The 17,142-nt window shown below is 37.0% G+C and overlaps 1 protein-coding gene across 1 annotated transcript in view; it reads left to right on the plus strand.

Moving 5' to 3' along the window:
* Positions 1–17,142, plus strand: part of SCAPER (S-phase cyclin A associated protein in the ER) — a 147,241-nt gene that overhangs the window by 25,872 nt on the left and 104,227 nt on the right. The window contains 9 exon segments of the mRNA XM_034066256.1: positions 2,934–3,091; positions 9,864–10,126; positions 10,578–10,820; positions 12,365–12,535; positions 13,016–13,091; positions 13,538–13,655; positions 13,985–14,096; positions 14,543–14,683; positions 16,955–17,110. Of these exon segments, the coding sequence (XP_033922147.1) occupies positions 2,934–3,091; positions 9,864–10,126; positions 10,578–10,820; positions 12,365–12,535; positions 13,016–13,091; positions 13,538–13,655; positions 13,985–14,096; positions 14,543–14,683; positions 16,955–17,110 (1,438 nt within the window).

The following is a 17,142-nucleotide window of genomic DNA, read 5'->3' on the forward strand; positions in this document are numbered from 1 at the left end:
AATAAGGGTTCGTTTGAAGCAGAGTTCATGAATGCACATTTTCTATGGAAATCAATATATTGGTTGCTGTTTATTAAATCATATATGAAATTATTTGCATTCATGAAAGAAAATCACAGGGCTTGTAAAAGAGAATTCTATCAATACTTAATTTTGTACTTCATTATGTATTTAATTACTGGTCATTCCAAAGACCTGAAGTTAAAATACAATTAGTGTGTTCTTTGTTGTCTGTTCAGTACTTATCCTGCTGCAAAACAAAGGTCAAAATATGTATAATTGGCATTTTAAAACTGGCAGCGTGTGCAATGTGAATGGCCAGCTGAATGCACAAAAGTAAATATAGGTCGAAGTGAGTGAACATAAAGTGAGACTATCAGGATTCTGGTGAATAGCAAAACTGATACTAGTTAAAACATAATGCATATTATATACTGTAATAAAGTATTTTTTACTTGTTAAAATGTTTGAAAGCAGTTCAACACAAATATGCATGAACACCAGCTTTGAGCAGCCCTCGCTGCCTGGTGCTGTTTCAGTTCTGGAGAGCGCATATATGTTCATTTTGCATTTTTCTCAGGGTGTGTTTTTCAGTTCGCTCTGGTTTGTTGGAATCTCAATCACATACTACCCTGTTTCAGAAGTAGTTACAATGTCCTCGGTAGAGATTGAATATTAGAACATCTGGTCAGTGCCTCTAAGTATTGAGCTCTCTCCAATTTTGAATATAAAATATTTCTGCAAAAATACCACAAAGCGTGTTTGGTGAGAAAATTGGTCCAACAGTGGTAGTCTCCTTGTAGATGTATGTATTGATATAACTACCTGACAGTGTTTGAGAGGTGGCTGCTCAAGTGTATGATACTTGCCACTATGGAAATTTGTGACAGAATGCTAGGAATTATTAGGATAGGAATGGAGGACATAAGAGCAGGCAGTGGTGTACCATTGTAGAAGTTCATAGTGAATGGCTCGTGCTGTTGGTCATCCTCATCTCTTCCCAAAAGCAGTGTAGAAAAAGTAGGAAAAGTACAGAAACTGGAAATGGGGACAATCAGAAGTATCCAACAGTATTGATACAAAAAGAATAGGATTTGGAGAACAGGTAGCAAGAAGGTTGTGATAAATAAAATCATGTACAGAGAAGATGAGTAAGAAAATGTTGTTCATTATTTTCCATTAAAAGGAATTAGGAGGACTGATTGCAGTGATAAGACACCAAGCTTAAAATGGCAGAAGTGTTTTCCAAGACTTAGTATGCAGAATTTGTTATCATGCAGTGCTTTGTATACCAAAAGCATAAATTACTTCAGAAATCAGTATCACAAAGATTAAAGTCCATTTTTGATTATTAAACACGCCTTTGTTATTGCAACAGCTTTTCAGTGTGAATTGCTGGAACCTGAGAATGTGTCAAAGGAAACATTGTTCCCTACTGCACATTCGGATAGTCTCTTTGCTCAGTTGTATGGAACTATCGCAGTAAGGGGCTGGACCTCTTTTGCTGGTTTCCTCACATGAAGTGATACTGCTTCCCATAGGATCAAGGAGGATTATTAAAAACCAACCAACCAGCCATGTTTTTATAATTTATGGACTTATTCCTGATAGCTTATTTTTTTGATGACAGACTTGATAAAAATAGCAGTTAATGACAAATTGACATCTCACTATGCTTAAAATAAGTGCACAGTCTGGTTATGTGGGGTTTTCAACACATCTGTTTGAAACTTGCAAGATCTCTATTTTATCCTTGGTTTGCTTTAGCTAATGAGGCAGCTGGGTTTGGTGGACTGTTTTGATCGTTGTAAAGCTTGGGAAAGAAATCAGTTGTATGATTGGAGATAAAGTTACTCTTGTTACAGAAGAGAATTCAACATTTCTTGAACATTGAGTCTTTCCTCAGTGTTACATTTTCCAATTTGAAAAAGTTTGCTGGCATTCACTTTAGTAAAACTGGGCAGGTTTTTGCTGTAGGGCAACTTCTTACAGAAAGCAAATTAATGGGATAAATCCTGTAGTTCTGTCCATCCAGAAGTTCACAGTTTGGGTGGTCAGTGTTATTTTAGACCTTTCAGGAAGTTAATAGAATGTCCATCCAGATTTACAATTTATTTTTTCTCAGTAGGTGATAGAAAATAGATCTATCCATTTATTTTACCTTGGAACAGAGTATGTGATGGATTTGTGTGATCTACAGTTACAACTAAACCTGCACTTTTTTTGACTTCCTTTGTTAAACTCCCTGTAAAGTAATGGTTGCAACCTGTTCTGTCCAGCTCACTGCTGAAATGAGACAAGACCCAGGAAGATGCAATAGAAGAGCCGTTATGTTGGGTTGTACATACTGTAAAATTCCCCATCGGAGGATGCTTCCTGTGGGAGCTCTGTGTGCCCATCACTAGAGTGCTGAATGTTTCTTTAGTCATTAGACATTTTAAAGAGTTGAATCTGAGAATTTAGCTTCTTGTTAATTTACTTTCATTGGCAACCGAGTAGAAGGAATCTCACCTGGAGATTTTTCTCCTGGTGCAGCACTATTTTCTGTCTTTCCTGTGACTGGGAATATGTAATGGGCTATCAAAATAGTTACCTAATAGAAATAAACCCCACCACCACCACTTTAAGCTGCTGATTCATTGCTGCATCCTTGTTTCTGTGGTGAGTTTTGCTTTTTTCATGTGTTGAATTTATAGGGATTTTGCTGAGGCTTTAATATTCAAGAACTACTTTTAAAACTGGAAAGGGAAAAGGAGACAGGCTTTGTGAGGAATTGCTATATCTTGTTTTAAAATAGGTTCCAGTCTTTGGAACTAGCTTTCGGGCTGCCTCATTAAGCATCAAGATTAAGGAGAGAGTGTCCTGGCAAAGTTTTCTAACAAACCATACTGTTCTTTGATTAGCCACTAAAAAGAGCTCTGACTTTCATTTAGGAGCCCTGCAGTGACCATTTCTGCCACCCGCCTGGCTCCTGGTGTAAGTTGGGCTGATAAGGTAAAAGCCAATCACGGAACTAAAGCTGCCAGTCCTGAGCTAACAACAGCACAAACCTGTGTGCCACCTCCAGCGCAGAAGTCATCCCGGAAAAATGGCAAGTCCCTTTAAGTGGCTTATGTTATTTTTACCAGCGGTGTGGTGTAAAGTCAGTTTTGAGTGTGATAACCTATTTTCAAGTCAAAAGTAAATCTAATTTTTGAAAATAAAATGCTTAAATAAAGTATTGAGGTAATAGATGAATGCAGCCTTACATTGTAGTAGATATGTTTGAGATGAGTTGTGTTTTCATGTGCAGGGAACGTTCCACTATATTTCCACTAACTAGGATTTGATCTGTTAAAATACCAGTGCATAACACCCTGAGAAATGGAAGGTTGTTGATCACAAACTGACAATCCCACTGGTTACAATTTGGATGGTTTAATAATATAAGGAATCACACATTTCAGGACTCTAAAAGAGCTCAACATAGTTTTATGTGCCCAGGAGGACAGTGTTATTAGAAGTGTGCTGAAGTAACAACTGATGCTTTTTTCTTTGAAGGCAGGAGTTACCACATTCACTTACAAATTGGTTCTCTAAGGATTCTCCTCAGAGAATGCTTGATGCTGGGTCTTTTGTTCTGGAAGTGATTTATTTATTTGTAGACATAAAAACTTTACCATTTGCTTTATAGTTCCTTTGCTCACACTGGAAGCCTAAGGTTGTCTTCAGAGAAGCATTTCTTCCATTAATTTTTTCACGTGTGGTCCCAGATAACTTTCTGCAAAAGCAGCAGGCAGGATGGAGAACTGGGTGTTCTGAAAGGAATTAAAAAGAAATGTTCGTAATTTGGTTTTTTTTTGAGGAAAAATTACTGGAAGAGCGTGGAATAACTTAAGATATTTGTACATTCAACCTAGCAGTAGTAGAAGACATGTATGGTGGTTTGCAGACTTGTATATTCTGAAACTAATATACCTTGTCCAAATGCCTTGCAGTTTAATACAAGTGAGTTCAGTAGCATGTGGATTGTTACGGTTAGCAAAGAACAATCAAAACCATACTCTGAAAACAGTTGTTTGAATGGGAATTGATTGCTGCTGTTTTCCTGAGTGAATATCTTGCTGTATATAGTTGCAGTGAGCTGGTTGGAGAACAGTAGCAGTTTGGCTGAGTTTTCAACACTGTAACAGAAGGTGTAATTCCACTTCTAAGTTTTTCCATTCTTTGAAGTCATTCATAATGAAACCCTTGTCTGTTGATTATCGCTCATGTTGATAAGTGACAGGCTCCAAGCTGTTGTTAAAATGCTTTTATTAGGGGTTCCTGTGTGTATGAAAAATTTTATTAGCTACACAGGGAATAAAACTGATCTGTTTTTGCATATGGATAACTCATTTTTAAGAGGCTAAAAGAAAAAAAAAAATCTTACCCTTAACCCTTTTAGGCATTTAAACGAATCAGTGCTGTGCTGTGTTTTATTGCCCGTTACCTGCAGCTGATGAGCTTCAAAGAGAGTGTCCTGTAATATTGGCCTGTCAGTGTTCAGTAATTTTCAAAATCAAATGTACTATGCAATTCAGACTTGAAACATTTCATTTTAAGAAATAACAGTCATTCCTTCTAGAGGCTTTGTTTGCTCGTAACAATCCCTTATTTGTGACATTCAACTGACTGGAGAATTTCAGTGATTTTTCTCACGCCTGCATAGTAAAGTTTTTAACAGACCAAATTCTCTTTAGGAGCATGCTGGTCTTTGCGTGGAGGCTGGAATTACTTTGGTAAAATCAAATTGGCTTCACTGGTTGGAGCACAAGAGAATCTGTGAAATTTATGCAGAGGGAGTCAGTCACAGAGGCTCTTCACATGCATTATTGAAGCAGATATGAGGTTGTGTATCATCCGCTGTGCCTGTTCCCCAGCTAATGCACTCCAAGCTGCTAGGTACATTCAGGCATGGTAAGTGGGAGGACTCCTCCTGCCAGCCTGTAATGCTCTCTTGGCCACCCTGAAGCCCAGCTGGGGCTTGCAGTGGCAAGATTCCCCTAAAACACATGTTCTCCAGTGGTTTCCAGCAGCATTATCATTAGGTCTGAGAATGGTTTTGTGAAGTGGACCAGTGGTGTGATCCTATATCTGTTTCATGGTTGATGGCGTTTCTACATTTAACTAAATGAGTCCTCAGGGAAAGAGAAGATTTTTTTTTCCTGGATGCACAATTAAATTAGTTGAAATCATCTTACCCCATTACCATCATTAAACTCTACTGTTGAATAGAAATATAATTTTGTTGTTCATGCCTGAGTGCTTTCTACAACATGAAACACAGTCCAGTCTTACTGTCAGACTAGTCTGTAGCAAGAGAAGAGTTTGGTTTAGAAACAGTAGTACACACAGACAACAGTAGCCACTAAAAGCAGTCAGACAGTTAACATCTCTAATTAAAGTCTTGTCTGTTATCTCACCATCTCTTGTTACAGTTTGTAAATTTACCTCTTCTTGCACCACTACACTTTGTCTGGGTTTTTCTTTATTTTCTTGTTCTGGCTTTTGTGTTTTCTGCCCTGTAACTGTTTTAGCTGACTTCATGTTTCTAGGTTGGATTCCAGATTCTCAAGCTATTGTGGGTTTCCAGAGTGCCTCTCAGATACAGTAATAGTACTTTAGATATAAAAAACTTATAAATGGGGCTGAAGTTCAGTAATGAGTGGGGAGGGTCAGGTAGGCTTTGATAGTGCATTACTTGCAGGTAAAGATTTAGGAAGGGACATGCATCTCCTGCCATAGAACTTCTGCGAGTTTCGCACATTCTTGCCTGGCTTTATTTTCTTGATGTTGCATATTGATGCAGTTGTGAGGCTGCTTGGCCAGTTCTTCCACATGGAGTAACTTTGAAAGAGCAAGGCCCTGGTGGCTATAAAGGCCTCCAGGTAACAGATGGCTTGTCACTTCCATGTAATACAAGAGCAAGCAGGGACAGGGAGCTTCAAATGAAACTAGAGAATGATCAAGGTACTCAAATGAATTATTCATTAACAAAACTCTGGGAGTAATCAAACCCAGCATGTGATATTTAGCATGTGGAGGTGGCTACTGGGCCGTATGAAAAGAATTCTAGACTTAGGGGAAAAAAGTGAAGGAAAGAAGGAAGGGTGGTGCCCTACTGAGTATTAACTTTGCTTCAGATTTGATGTGATCCAACGCTAATAAATGTATTAGCTTTGCAAACATTTAATTAAAAATGTGCCTTGAAATTGCTTAATATGAAACTAATAAGTGAATTAAAATGGGAAAGTAACTTCTTGGGTAATTGTCAGATGGCATCAAACTGTTAAACTGCGTCCAAATAGTTCCAACAGTCTGAATGCTTGCTTTCATTAAAACCTGGGTTGTATTTAAAGAATCCACTGAACAATAGTCTTTCAAACACAGGTTCTTCTGTGCTGTTAAAATAGTTGGATGAGTCTTTAATCAGTAATAATTCTGAATCTGACAGTGAACAAATACAAATTAAAAATCGAGCATGTATGGCTTTTACTAAAAGATTCATTCTTATTATAATAGGTGTGATTATGGCTCTTCTGAGCTGTGAATAATTTTATTCTTATTAATTCTGTCATTTTAGACTACTAAAACCCAAGGAATCAACAGGCAAGTCAGGTGAGAATTGTTTGTTTGAGGGTTGTTTTTTTTTTTTGGTAGAATTAAATTAAGTAGATTTTAGCAATGTATAGTGGAAGATTTTCATGCAGCTATTAGTAAGGTATAAGTAAGATTAATGTATCTTATTATCTAGATGTTAGCAAAAATTATCTTTAGGTAGTAGATACCACTAAAGATATCTTTTCTAATGTAGGAAAGATGCCTTCTGTAAGAGATGACTTTGATTTTCAAAACAAGCAGAAGTGAAATCCTGCAGCAGTCTTGTTTGATGAACAAATGGAATCGCCATCTCCAAGTCTGCTGCAGTAAAGCAGCGTCAGGGTTTCAGTTGAGTTCAGCAGCTTTCTGGATAGTCTCTTCATTGTCTGTATATTACGTACCAGGGACATTTGTTGGCCAAATTTTATCATAAGCTACATCCAGCAAAACCTCTGTGGTCCTACTAATTGGGAAAGTTAGTGGGGTAGGGGCAGCTGTGATACACAAAGGGCCTAAGCAGTTCTTGTCCCATGTAATGTAGGGCTGTGACTTGCACAGGCTGTGTGCCTGGGGCTTTCTGCAGTAAATCTGTTTGTGATTCTTGCAGAATTAAACCCTTATTCCCTGGAGTATTGTTGAAGATAAAATTGTCTCTGAGAGGGTAATGACATATTCTGATCACTTGGTCCTGTAGGTAACAGTATTTTCTCCATATAAAGAGGAAGGAATGAAAACAAAGCCAAAGTGCTTCCAGGGGTCAAATGGGGAAAGTCTGAGGTAAAGCAAAAAATATAATCTGTATCTTTTTGTTTTCCTTTCCAGTGGTACATACTGGAGCATGTGAGAGTACATGGAACATGATATGAACACAAAAAGGCTTTTTGCAGAGGTGTGCTGTCTCTGGTTGCTCTCAGTCAGCTGAAGAGATCAGCTTTAGTCAGTCACACAAAGATCTGGAATTTTGTTTACTTTAATATACACAGTAAATTTTCTAGAGTAAAGCAGTTTCAACAATAAAATATCATATGGAATTACATTTTGCATCTGTTCTACTATCACTGTTCAGCTTTGTGAGCAATTATATAGTTATGTTAAAACTATGGCACAAACTGCTCAGTTCAGATTAATTTCAGAACAGTCCTGTTAACTTCACTGGTTACTCATGATTTACACCAGCCATTGGTGTAGGCTGCTGAGATGTTAAAAGAACCCAGTAGTTAAATGGGCACTTAATGTTTGAAAAATTCTAGATACCAAGGGTGGCAAAGTACAAAATCAGTGCCATTAGTTCTAATTTAGGCTAATTTCCAGGTTCCTGGTTACTGCTGATGTTGAGCATCAGTTCAAGTCCACCTAAAGGCACTGCAGTAGGTACAACAGTTTAATCTTTGGCCTAAAATAATTTTTGTTGGCAGTTCTCTGATTGTGCCACTGCAGTGCTTTGTAGTATACAAAGTGTATAGCACTTGTAGTGGGTACCAGAATTTCTCTACACTTGCTTTAAGTTGCCAGAAATGCTCTGGAGGGAAATGTAAAAAGACTTGAGCACTTTAACCATGAAAATTAATATTAAGACAAGTCCTTTTTATGTCCTGGAACTTGCCTTAAGTTAAACATTCTTCTTCCTCTCAGAACATGTAAGTATTTTGTTATCTCATATCCCTTTGGGTGTGTTTGCCTGCATTGAGATGTTATTGGCAATCTCTAAGAATGGGTCACATCTTGTGACCTAACCATCATGTGTCCCTACTGAAAGCAAGTGGCATTTTAGAGAGGATAACACTTATATATTCTACTTTTGAAACCATTTCATATTTTGCTTTTAAAGATCAGATCTCTAGAAATGTAAGTTTTAAGCCAGCCTTTAAGTTGGTAATGCGCAATTCGTTATAATATACAAAACACTCAGTTTTCTCACTACCCTTGGGTGTTTCAGATGACATTTTTGACAGCCATGTAGACTATCATTTACTCCTGTTCCTGTTCATTTTAAAACTTTAATGTCATCTTTATGTTAAGCTTTAATGTGTGAGCTCTGATCTTTATGCCTGAACTACAGAACCATCCTTGTTCGTAAAAGCGTTAAAAACAGTCAGAGAATGAATTCCATTATACAAGTTCTGTTCCATTCCAGACTTTTTACCCTCTATAAAGCAGCCAATTTAGTGTTGAGAGGTTTTTAATTATTTTTACCTGGAGGAGTAGAGGATCTCCCATATTATTGTCTTCCTTGTATGTGAATGGTCCTCAGAATAGCTTAAACTGAAAGTTTATTGGAAAGTATCATGTGTAGTTAGTTCTTGAGGTTCTTGCAAGAGTTTTGCTCAGCAAATAGAGACACGTGAGCTTGCACTCATGTACACTTGGGAGTTGCACCATTGGGTCTTCAAAGAATCACAGTTGTTTCAAGATACCTGGGAAATGATGTGCTGCTCTTAATCGCTGGCCACAGAATGCTGTCTATGGAGAAGGGAGTTCACCTTGATATTCTAGAAATCTGATCAAGCTTAAGACAGGGTTCTTTGGCAGATGAATATAACTTAGAAGGCTTTTCAGGTATGTCCCAAGATTGTATATCACAAATGTTGATCAGCAGGTTGTATTTAACAGCTATGTAGTCTTCAAAGTAAATGGAAGAAAACTACTTTTCTATTTTCTCCTTCAATTTGCAGTTCCACTGTAGCACTGTTTTGCTGTTTACTTTCTGAAAGCTGATTCTGGTTAATGCATTTTTTATTATCAGAATTAAACAAATGGGAAAAGTTAATTTCTGGAAGAATAGTAAGCCATGTTCTGGACAATACTTTGCACTTAAGATATGCAGTTACATCTGTACTTGCAGACATTTACACTTTCATAAAAGACCTGTATCGTTGGTGTTGCTACAGAGAAAAGCAAGAGTGTGGTTGCTTTGATGTGCTTCACCATCTCATGAAATAGGCATGAAAAGCTGAAGTACATATTGCCATTTGCAAATGGTTTTGTGTATTAGTAGCTCAGCTTCTGGAGGTGATAGAACTGGTCTCATGAATAGAGTTCTTCAGTGTTTGTGAAGCTGGTAACAATCCTTGAAGTAAAAAGCTTTGCTAAAGAATATTTAATTGATTTTTGTTTGGTATTGATTTTTAAAGAGAACATTTTTATCCCACAACTTGTGTAATACTGTAATAAAATACTTGTTTATAATACTTCTGTTTCTGAGTCTCACTCTCTTAGAATGAGGTGTTTTGTTTTCTCTGTAGATCGAAAGGATGCAGAGGGCTGGGAAACAGTTCAGCGTGGGAGGCCTGTTCGATCCCGATCCACAGCTTTGGCCACAAAGGCTCCTGTAGCTGCAGAATCACCAAAGTCCAAAGGTGACAGTGACAAGGAAAATGTCATTTCACCACTAGCAGAGAATAAGTGTGGGAGTTCACTCACTGACAGCAGTGCATCTGAAAACACAGAGCTTATACAGAAGAATCCTTTACATCAGTCTGAAGGTCGCCTTGCTGAAAGGACACAGGTCAGTACAATTTTGAACTGTTTGCTAAGCGCAAATAATGCAACTTTTTCTTTAGAACATTTTCTAGAGATAATGTTGTTTAGAGCTTTTATTCGTTAACTAGATTGGAAAAGGATTTAAATATAATGTCTATTTCACATTTATGAAAACACATGAAGTTGTTGGCACAAGCAGGCAAGTTAATAATCAGGAGGTGACCCATATAGTTTAGAATGCTGTGGACAGGTTTTCTATGTTTTTCAGAAACTCAGCATTAGGCACATCTCATACATAGATTTCCAGTAGAAAGATTCAACTTCTGCAAGGCTGGGAGCAACTGCAGTATACATGGGGTGCCTTGGATCAAACACTGTAAGGTTGCCAGGTGTTTTGGTAAAATCCTTTTGACTTCAGTGACTTGAAGAATTGTTATGTTACATTTTGGTAATCTTGCAAATGCCTCCTGTTTTAGTTCACAGCACACACCTCAGAAGACAGTGGGAGCACTGGCACACCACTGCAGGAAGATTCCTTACCAGTAGTTTCTGAGATGCCTCCAGTTCTCACAAATACTGACTGTACTTCAGAAGCTCAGCAGATAAATGAAGCTTCCTCCATGACCACTGATGCTGTAAACTGGCATCAAGCAGAAAAAGATAAAGCTGAAACTGAAATGGATCCCTCAGATATTTCAAATGTGAGTGCTGCCAGATTGGTAAGAAATCTTATAAGATCTCTGAATAAATAATAACTATAAGCCTTAATTTTCTCACACTGTGTTGCACAGTGTTTATTGCTACCCTGCTGTAGACATTGTAAAAAGTCTGTAAGTTACTTGCTATAGAAAAAATAACTTGTTGCTCAAATACTTTTCGTGGTAGGATTTAATGCCAGTAAAGTTTCTGAACTTAAAGAGGAAAGATGTAAATGTGTTGTTTGTAATGAAGAGATCTATGCTCTCATTACTTTTTTTTACATGTAATTTTCCATAATTCTTTATTTCCTTGCACTATCCATCATTTTAAGTCAGACTCTTATTAAATCCTTATTCCGGTTTTGCTAATTATTCAAACTGGAAACACGTGGGATATCAAAATTCTGGTAGAAACAAAGGTGGATCTCTGCCTTTTAAGACTAGGTGAACTGCTCTCTTGGATCTTCCTATACAACTAATAATTTGGGTGAATGCCATTCTTAAGCAACAACTGTGAAGTCATTATTCTGTTTGTATGTGGCTTCCCAAAAAGAATGCCCTTTCTTTGCTGTAGAATTCTACAGCTTTCAAGGTTGTGTCTGCTTCACTGGGATTCTCTGAGTGGAGAGCTGCAGTAATGCTGTGTAAAATCCAGGTTATACTTTCAGCTTACATTTTTCTGTGTGGGTTGTGGGTTTTTTTTCTGAAACTAGATTAAAACTGATTCACAGTTTTCCTGCAAATTGCTTTCCCTTTAACATCTTTTTTTTTTATAAAAAGCCGATTTCCAGCACCTCACCACTAACATTGTTTCAGGTTCTCAGTTGTTAACAGTTCAGGATGCTGACGGTTTGGTGGTATCTGTATCTCTTGTGAGCATTTAACTACTTACTGGTAGTTAACTGCTGGAAACACCTATTTGTGTATTGTGGCACATTGATAGCAGATCCAGTTGATACTGGATATTAGAGAAGGGATAGACAGCATACTCAGGCTTACATTCTTGCTAACTATCTTGTAATTTGTACTGAAAAACAGGTATAGCCTGAGATTCCATTGTATTAACCATGGTGAAGTTTCCAGATACAGTTCATCTGCAGATCCATTTTCATCTTTACATAATTCTCTGAAGGATTATCCCTTTTCTATAGATAACAGTAGAGTATCTCATTAATGCTTCAGAGTACACATGCCATTAATGCTTCAGAGTATGCATTGCTTAGTCCCTAAGACTAAGTATTTAAAGGAATAATTAGATAATAACTGTCTGTTTCTTCTGGTGACCACTCTTCTGTACTGTGTTTTGGAATTATGTGAATGATAACCAATTTCATAACTGTTTTATGTAGCTATTAAATGAGTTAATAGTTAACTCATAAATAGTTAAAACTAACAGATTTAGTGGGGTTTATATTTTAGTTACCTTCATAAAATACAGCTTTAAAGGAACTGCATGTAATTAGAAGTTTAGTAAAATATAATGAATATTAACATATATGGAAACCACTTTTTTTGTGCCTGCTGATGATTCTCAGAGTTTTCTTCTGGTTTCATGTTTCCTTCAGTCCATGGCAGAAGTTCTTGCTAAGAAAGAAGAGCTAGCAGATCGCCTGGAAAAGGCAAATGAAGAAGCCATTGCCAGTGCTATTGCAGAAGAAGAGCAATTAACTAGAGAGATTGAAGCAGAGGAAAACAATGACATTAATATCGAGACTGACAATGACAGTGATTTCTCTGTGAGTATTCAGTTTATTTCAAAGCACCCAATCTCAAGCTGTCTTTGATGTCAGTGGAATACAAGCATAGAATTTGAGTGTTGGTTTTTGCATGAATGTTACCTCTTTTACATGCAAATAAGGTAAACAGTGTTATGTAATAATTATACCATACTGTCTATTTAGTCTTACTAAACTGAGCAGAGCAGTGCTGCTGAGTGATATGAAGTCCTCTGCTGTTGGAGTCATTGTCCTGCTGCTTTTTTCTGTGCGCAAAACTGGGGAGCTGTGACTTGCTGTATTTGTTGCTACCGCACAGGAGCTACTGTAGGTGAAGCATAAGTCTCTATTTCTGCTGTCACAAACAGCCTCTTTCTTGGAGAAGTCTAGTTCAGTTTGGAACCATTGCTGAATATGGCTGAGCTGGCACTGTTTATTAATATGTGCACAACTGCAAGTGATGCTTTATGTTTTTACTGTCTGGATTGTATTATATTTCAGGCTAGTGTGGGCAATGGAAGCATATCTTTCTGTGGTATGTCTATGGATTGGAATGATGTTCTGGCAGATTATGAAGGTAAATTTTCATATATTACTGTGCTTACATTGAAATGACAGCCAAATATTTAAACATGGCTCATTATATTTCAGAAGATCCCCCTAACATCTAAATATTATTCCAAGTTATGTTATTTTTTAATGTTACTTCCTTAGGAAGAAAGATGGACTTGTGCGTTCAGACTACCTTTATGTGTCTTTGTTCTTCCGTTCTCTTCCCCTGTCTCTATTACAATTCTAAAATTTGTTAACCAGTTTTATTTAACATGTGGATAAAAGCATAATAAAATCATTAAGTATTGAAAAACACTGAGATTAGAGATGCTTCAGTCTGTGTTTGCACCTTTCTTATGCTCAAAAGAACCCATTTGAGAGAGAACTACAAGAGGAACTAAGCTTCATTAATTGTACTTCTCCCAGAAAAGTGTGTTTAAATGATATAAGTCTTTGTTTTCATATGTACAGCTCGTGAATCCTGGCGCCAGAGTAATTCTTGGGGAGACAGAGTGGAAGAAGAGCCTGCCCGTCCACCTGGACATGGGATACACATGCACGAGAAGCTGTCGTCACCCTCACGCAAAAGGTGTTAGAGTTGTTTACCTGTCTTGGTTAGCCAGTGAAAACAAGCAACCAAGTTCATGGCTGCATGAAACTGCTCATAAGTCTACTTTCTTTAAGGCTATGGGTGGAAAGTGTTATAGAAATTAGTATATTTTTTTCATAATGAACTATATTGGTGCTACATTGTCCAGTAAATAAAGATTTCAAGACTGGAAGACCAGTATTTACATTTAGGGGAAATAATTGCCCTCTAGCAGTCTGTTTTCTCCTATTGAAAAGGACACAGTGATGTTTGCAGTGCTATCAGTTCATGATGTCTCATTTTTGCTCTGCTTTGCTTTTTATTAAAAGAACAATAGCAGAATCCAAAAAGAAACATGAAGAGAAACAAATGAAAGCTCAACAGCTGAGAGAAAAGTTACGTGAAGAAAAGACACTGAAGCTTCAAAAATTAATAGAGAGGGTAAGCTTGCTATAGCACAAAGGAGCTCACCTGTTGTCTTTTAGAAAAGCTTTTCTTTCCCTCATGTAATCTGGAAATGTTAGAGATTAGTGGTGAAATGAAGTTTTTGGCTGACTTCAGGTAGTTTTCACAGGTGGCTTGTGCATCACAGGTACTAAAGAAAACATCGTTTCCAATCATGAACTCTGTGAGACTTTTGCTGCCATTCTATACTGACTCAAATTTAGGGAAGGCATAATGAAAGGAACGTTTTGCCTGTATCCAGCCTAGATGATGTAACTTACTGAATTAAAGCAGTTAGCAAATCGGTGTTCTTCAGGTTAATCTTACTGCAGGTCTTGTGTAGGTCATCACAGTGTTTCATTACTGTAAATAAAGCTTAAAATACAAAATGCTGAGGAAAATTCAGGCCCTGTGTTAGTAATTAACGTACTCATTCTATATAGGAGAAGGAGGTACGAAAATGGAAAGAAGAATTATTAGATCAAAGACGTAGGATGATGGAGGAGAAACTGCTTCATGCAGAATTTAAACGTGAAGTGCAGCTCCAAGCAATTGTGAAAAAAGCACAAGAGGAAGAAGCTAAGGTGAGTTATTTTGGTTTAAAGGGGAACTGTTCAATAGTTAATGCTTGTATATATTTTGTACCTCAGAGTGCTTCTGAGTAGGTTGTGAAGGATGGTACAAGTAAGATATGAACATGTGTGAACTGTGAAGCAGATAAGTGCCGATCTCTAAAATGGACAATTTTTCTATAATATTAATTTCAAGCCACTGTTACTAGACATTTCAGTGGGTTGGAGTGCAAGAAAAGATGGGTTGCAATAAGATAGCTCAGAGTCACAGGGAGAGCTCAGTGATCTCCTTTATTAAATACCCATTCTAGATCCAACATTCTGTATCCTTAACTAGCAGCTCCATTGCTGTGTTTTGTACCACTAATATTGTTAAACAGTTGGAAATAAATAGAAACCTACAGAAATATCCCTTTGTTCAGTAGGGGTCAGCTGTCCTGGCTGTGTCCATTCCCAAATTCATGTGCACCCCCATCTGGCTCATTAGTGGGGTGGGGTGAGGACCAGAAAAGGCCTTGACTCTGTGTCATGAAAACATCCATGTGTTATGAACACTCTTTGCAGCTCACGTCCAAATCATAGCCCCCCACCAGTATTGCAAAGAAAATTAACTCCATTGCAGCCAAAACCAGCACAGCATAAATGGAATATTTTATTTTAAAGACTTTTTCCCAAGTGAAGGTACATCTCCTTAAAACTAAGGTGTTGCATTATCTAATGAGCGTGTATCCCAGCTGTGTTTGATGTAGCTGTTCGTCTGTGTTGTTTTCATAGATATGCATGTTATTTTTTTCAACCACAGGACAGTGCAATAGACAAGAATACAAATGAAAGAATATGAAAAGGCTAATTTTGAGTACAACAAAACTGATTTAGCATTTTTATTAAGTTGCAGTTTCTGTCACTGGACTTAAAATGATTCCTACATTGCCTAATTGAGTTTAACATACATTCATTATTATTTCATTACACCAGTGTGATTTCTCTAATCATATTAACTAAATCACACTTGCCATAATTCTCTAACTAAGCAGATGTTTCAAATATTGTGTGTGTTAAATGTGTAAGATCTGCTGCCTCTTGAGGTTCTTCTGTTCTGGAAATAAAGGTTAATTGGGCCAGAAGGCTTTAAAGAAATACCTAAAGATTAGTATAGCTGAAGACTATGGTAATTGTTGCTGCCCAATTGGTTATCTAAATTCCCAGTGCTTACTTGTTTACTGAACTGTGAAATCCGATCTGTAAATGGATTTGTGTCAATAAGCATAGCAACAAATACTATCCTGCCATCCTTTTATATGGTCTGTTGTTGTCTGGCTGTGTATCTTCTCTTTACACATTTCTGGTGGATTCAGAAAGAGCATGAATTCTTGAGTACAGCATATAATTTGTGTTTCAATCACAAACCATTAAGTATGGTTTATAGCTGATAAAGTTGATATCTCTCAAAAATTTTTGATCTAAAATGTTAATTTTTATTAAGTGAAAGTTAATTGAGTTTGATTTTCCTCATCCATAGAAGTTTCCAGAGCATTTGTATTTAAAAGCCTAAAATTGCCAAGAATTTTGTTCAGCAGTCTTGTAGTGAGGACAAAATATTGATTACCTTCATGAACCAAAGTAGTGCAAAAGCATCCTCTTTGAGATTTTTGGTGTACACATTGAAGTACTCAAGTTAACCTTTTCATATCCTTTCTTTTGTATTCTTGTCTATTGCACTGTTCTGTGGTTGAAAAAATAATATAGAAGTTTATGAAATATACTGATAAGAAAAATCAGACAATGAGCTGCTGGTTTTTTTTTCTTATACACAGTATGTATAGTTTCAGTTTTTATTCACTAAGTAACCCATTAAAGTTAGATCAAGGGACCTGTTGGATTCTACTAGCACTTAACAAATGTTACTGATTTATCCAGCTGGGTCTTAGCATTCCTCATTTTGAAAAAAAGAGAATAGACTAATGAAGGCTCATTGCTGAGAAGATTGGGAAGATTTTCCTGGTATTTAGCCAAAGTTTTTTGGTTTTCTGGTGCAATTCAGTTTCTCATGTTCATATTCCACCGGCTTACCTGTTTAAAACAACACAAAAAGAAACCCAAACAAAACAACCAAAAAGCCCCCAACAAAAACCCAAAGCGTTATTCCCAACTTGGTAGTTTTCCAACCCACTCCAATCCAGTTTAATTATCAAATGGATTATAAAAAAATAGATGGAATTCTCTTAAGAATAAAACTTCTTTCAACTTCTCAGATGTTTTCTGACACTTTGTGATGACTTGCAGGTAAATGAAATTGCATTTATAAACACCTTGGAAGCTCAGAACAAACGTCATGATGTGTTGAATAAACTGAAAGAATATGAACAACGCTTAAATGAATTACAAGAGGAACGTCAACGAAGACAAGAGGAAAAGCAAGCACGTGATGAAGCAGTTCAGGTACAATGTATCTGTTGTTGCAAGGGAACAAT

This window comes from Melopsittacus undulatus, chromosome 9 (assembly GCF_012275295.1).
Source record: "Melopsittacus undulatus isolate bMelUnd1 chromosome 9, bMelUnd1.mat.Z, whole genome shotgun sequence".
Classification (NCBI taxonomy): domain Eukaryota; kingdom Metazoa; phylum Chordata; class Aves; order Psittaciformes; family Psittaculidae; genus Melopsittacus; species Melopsittacus undulatus.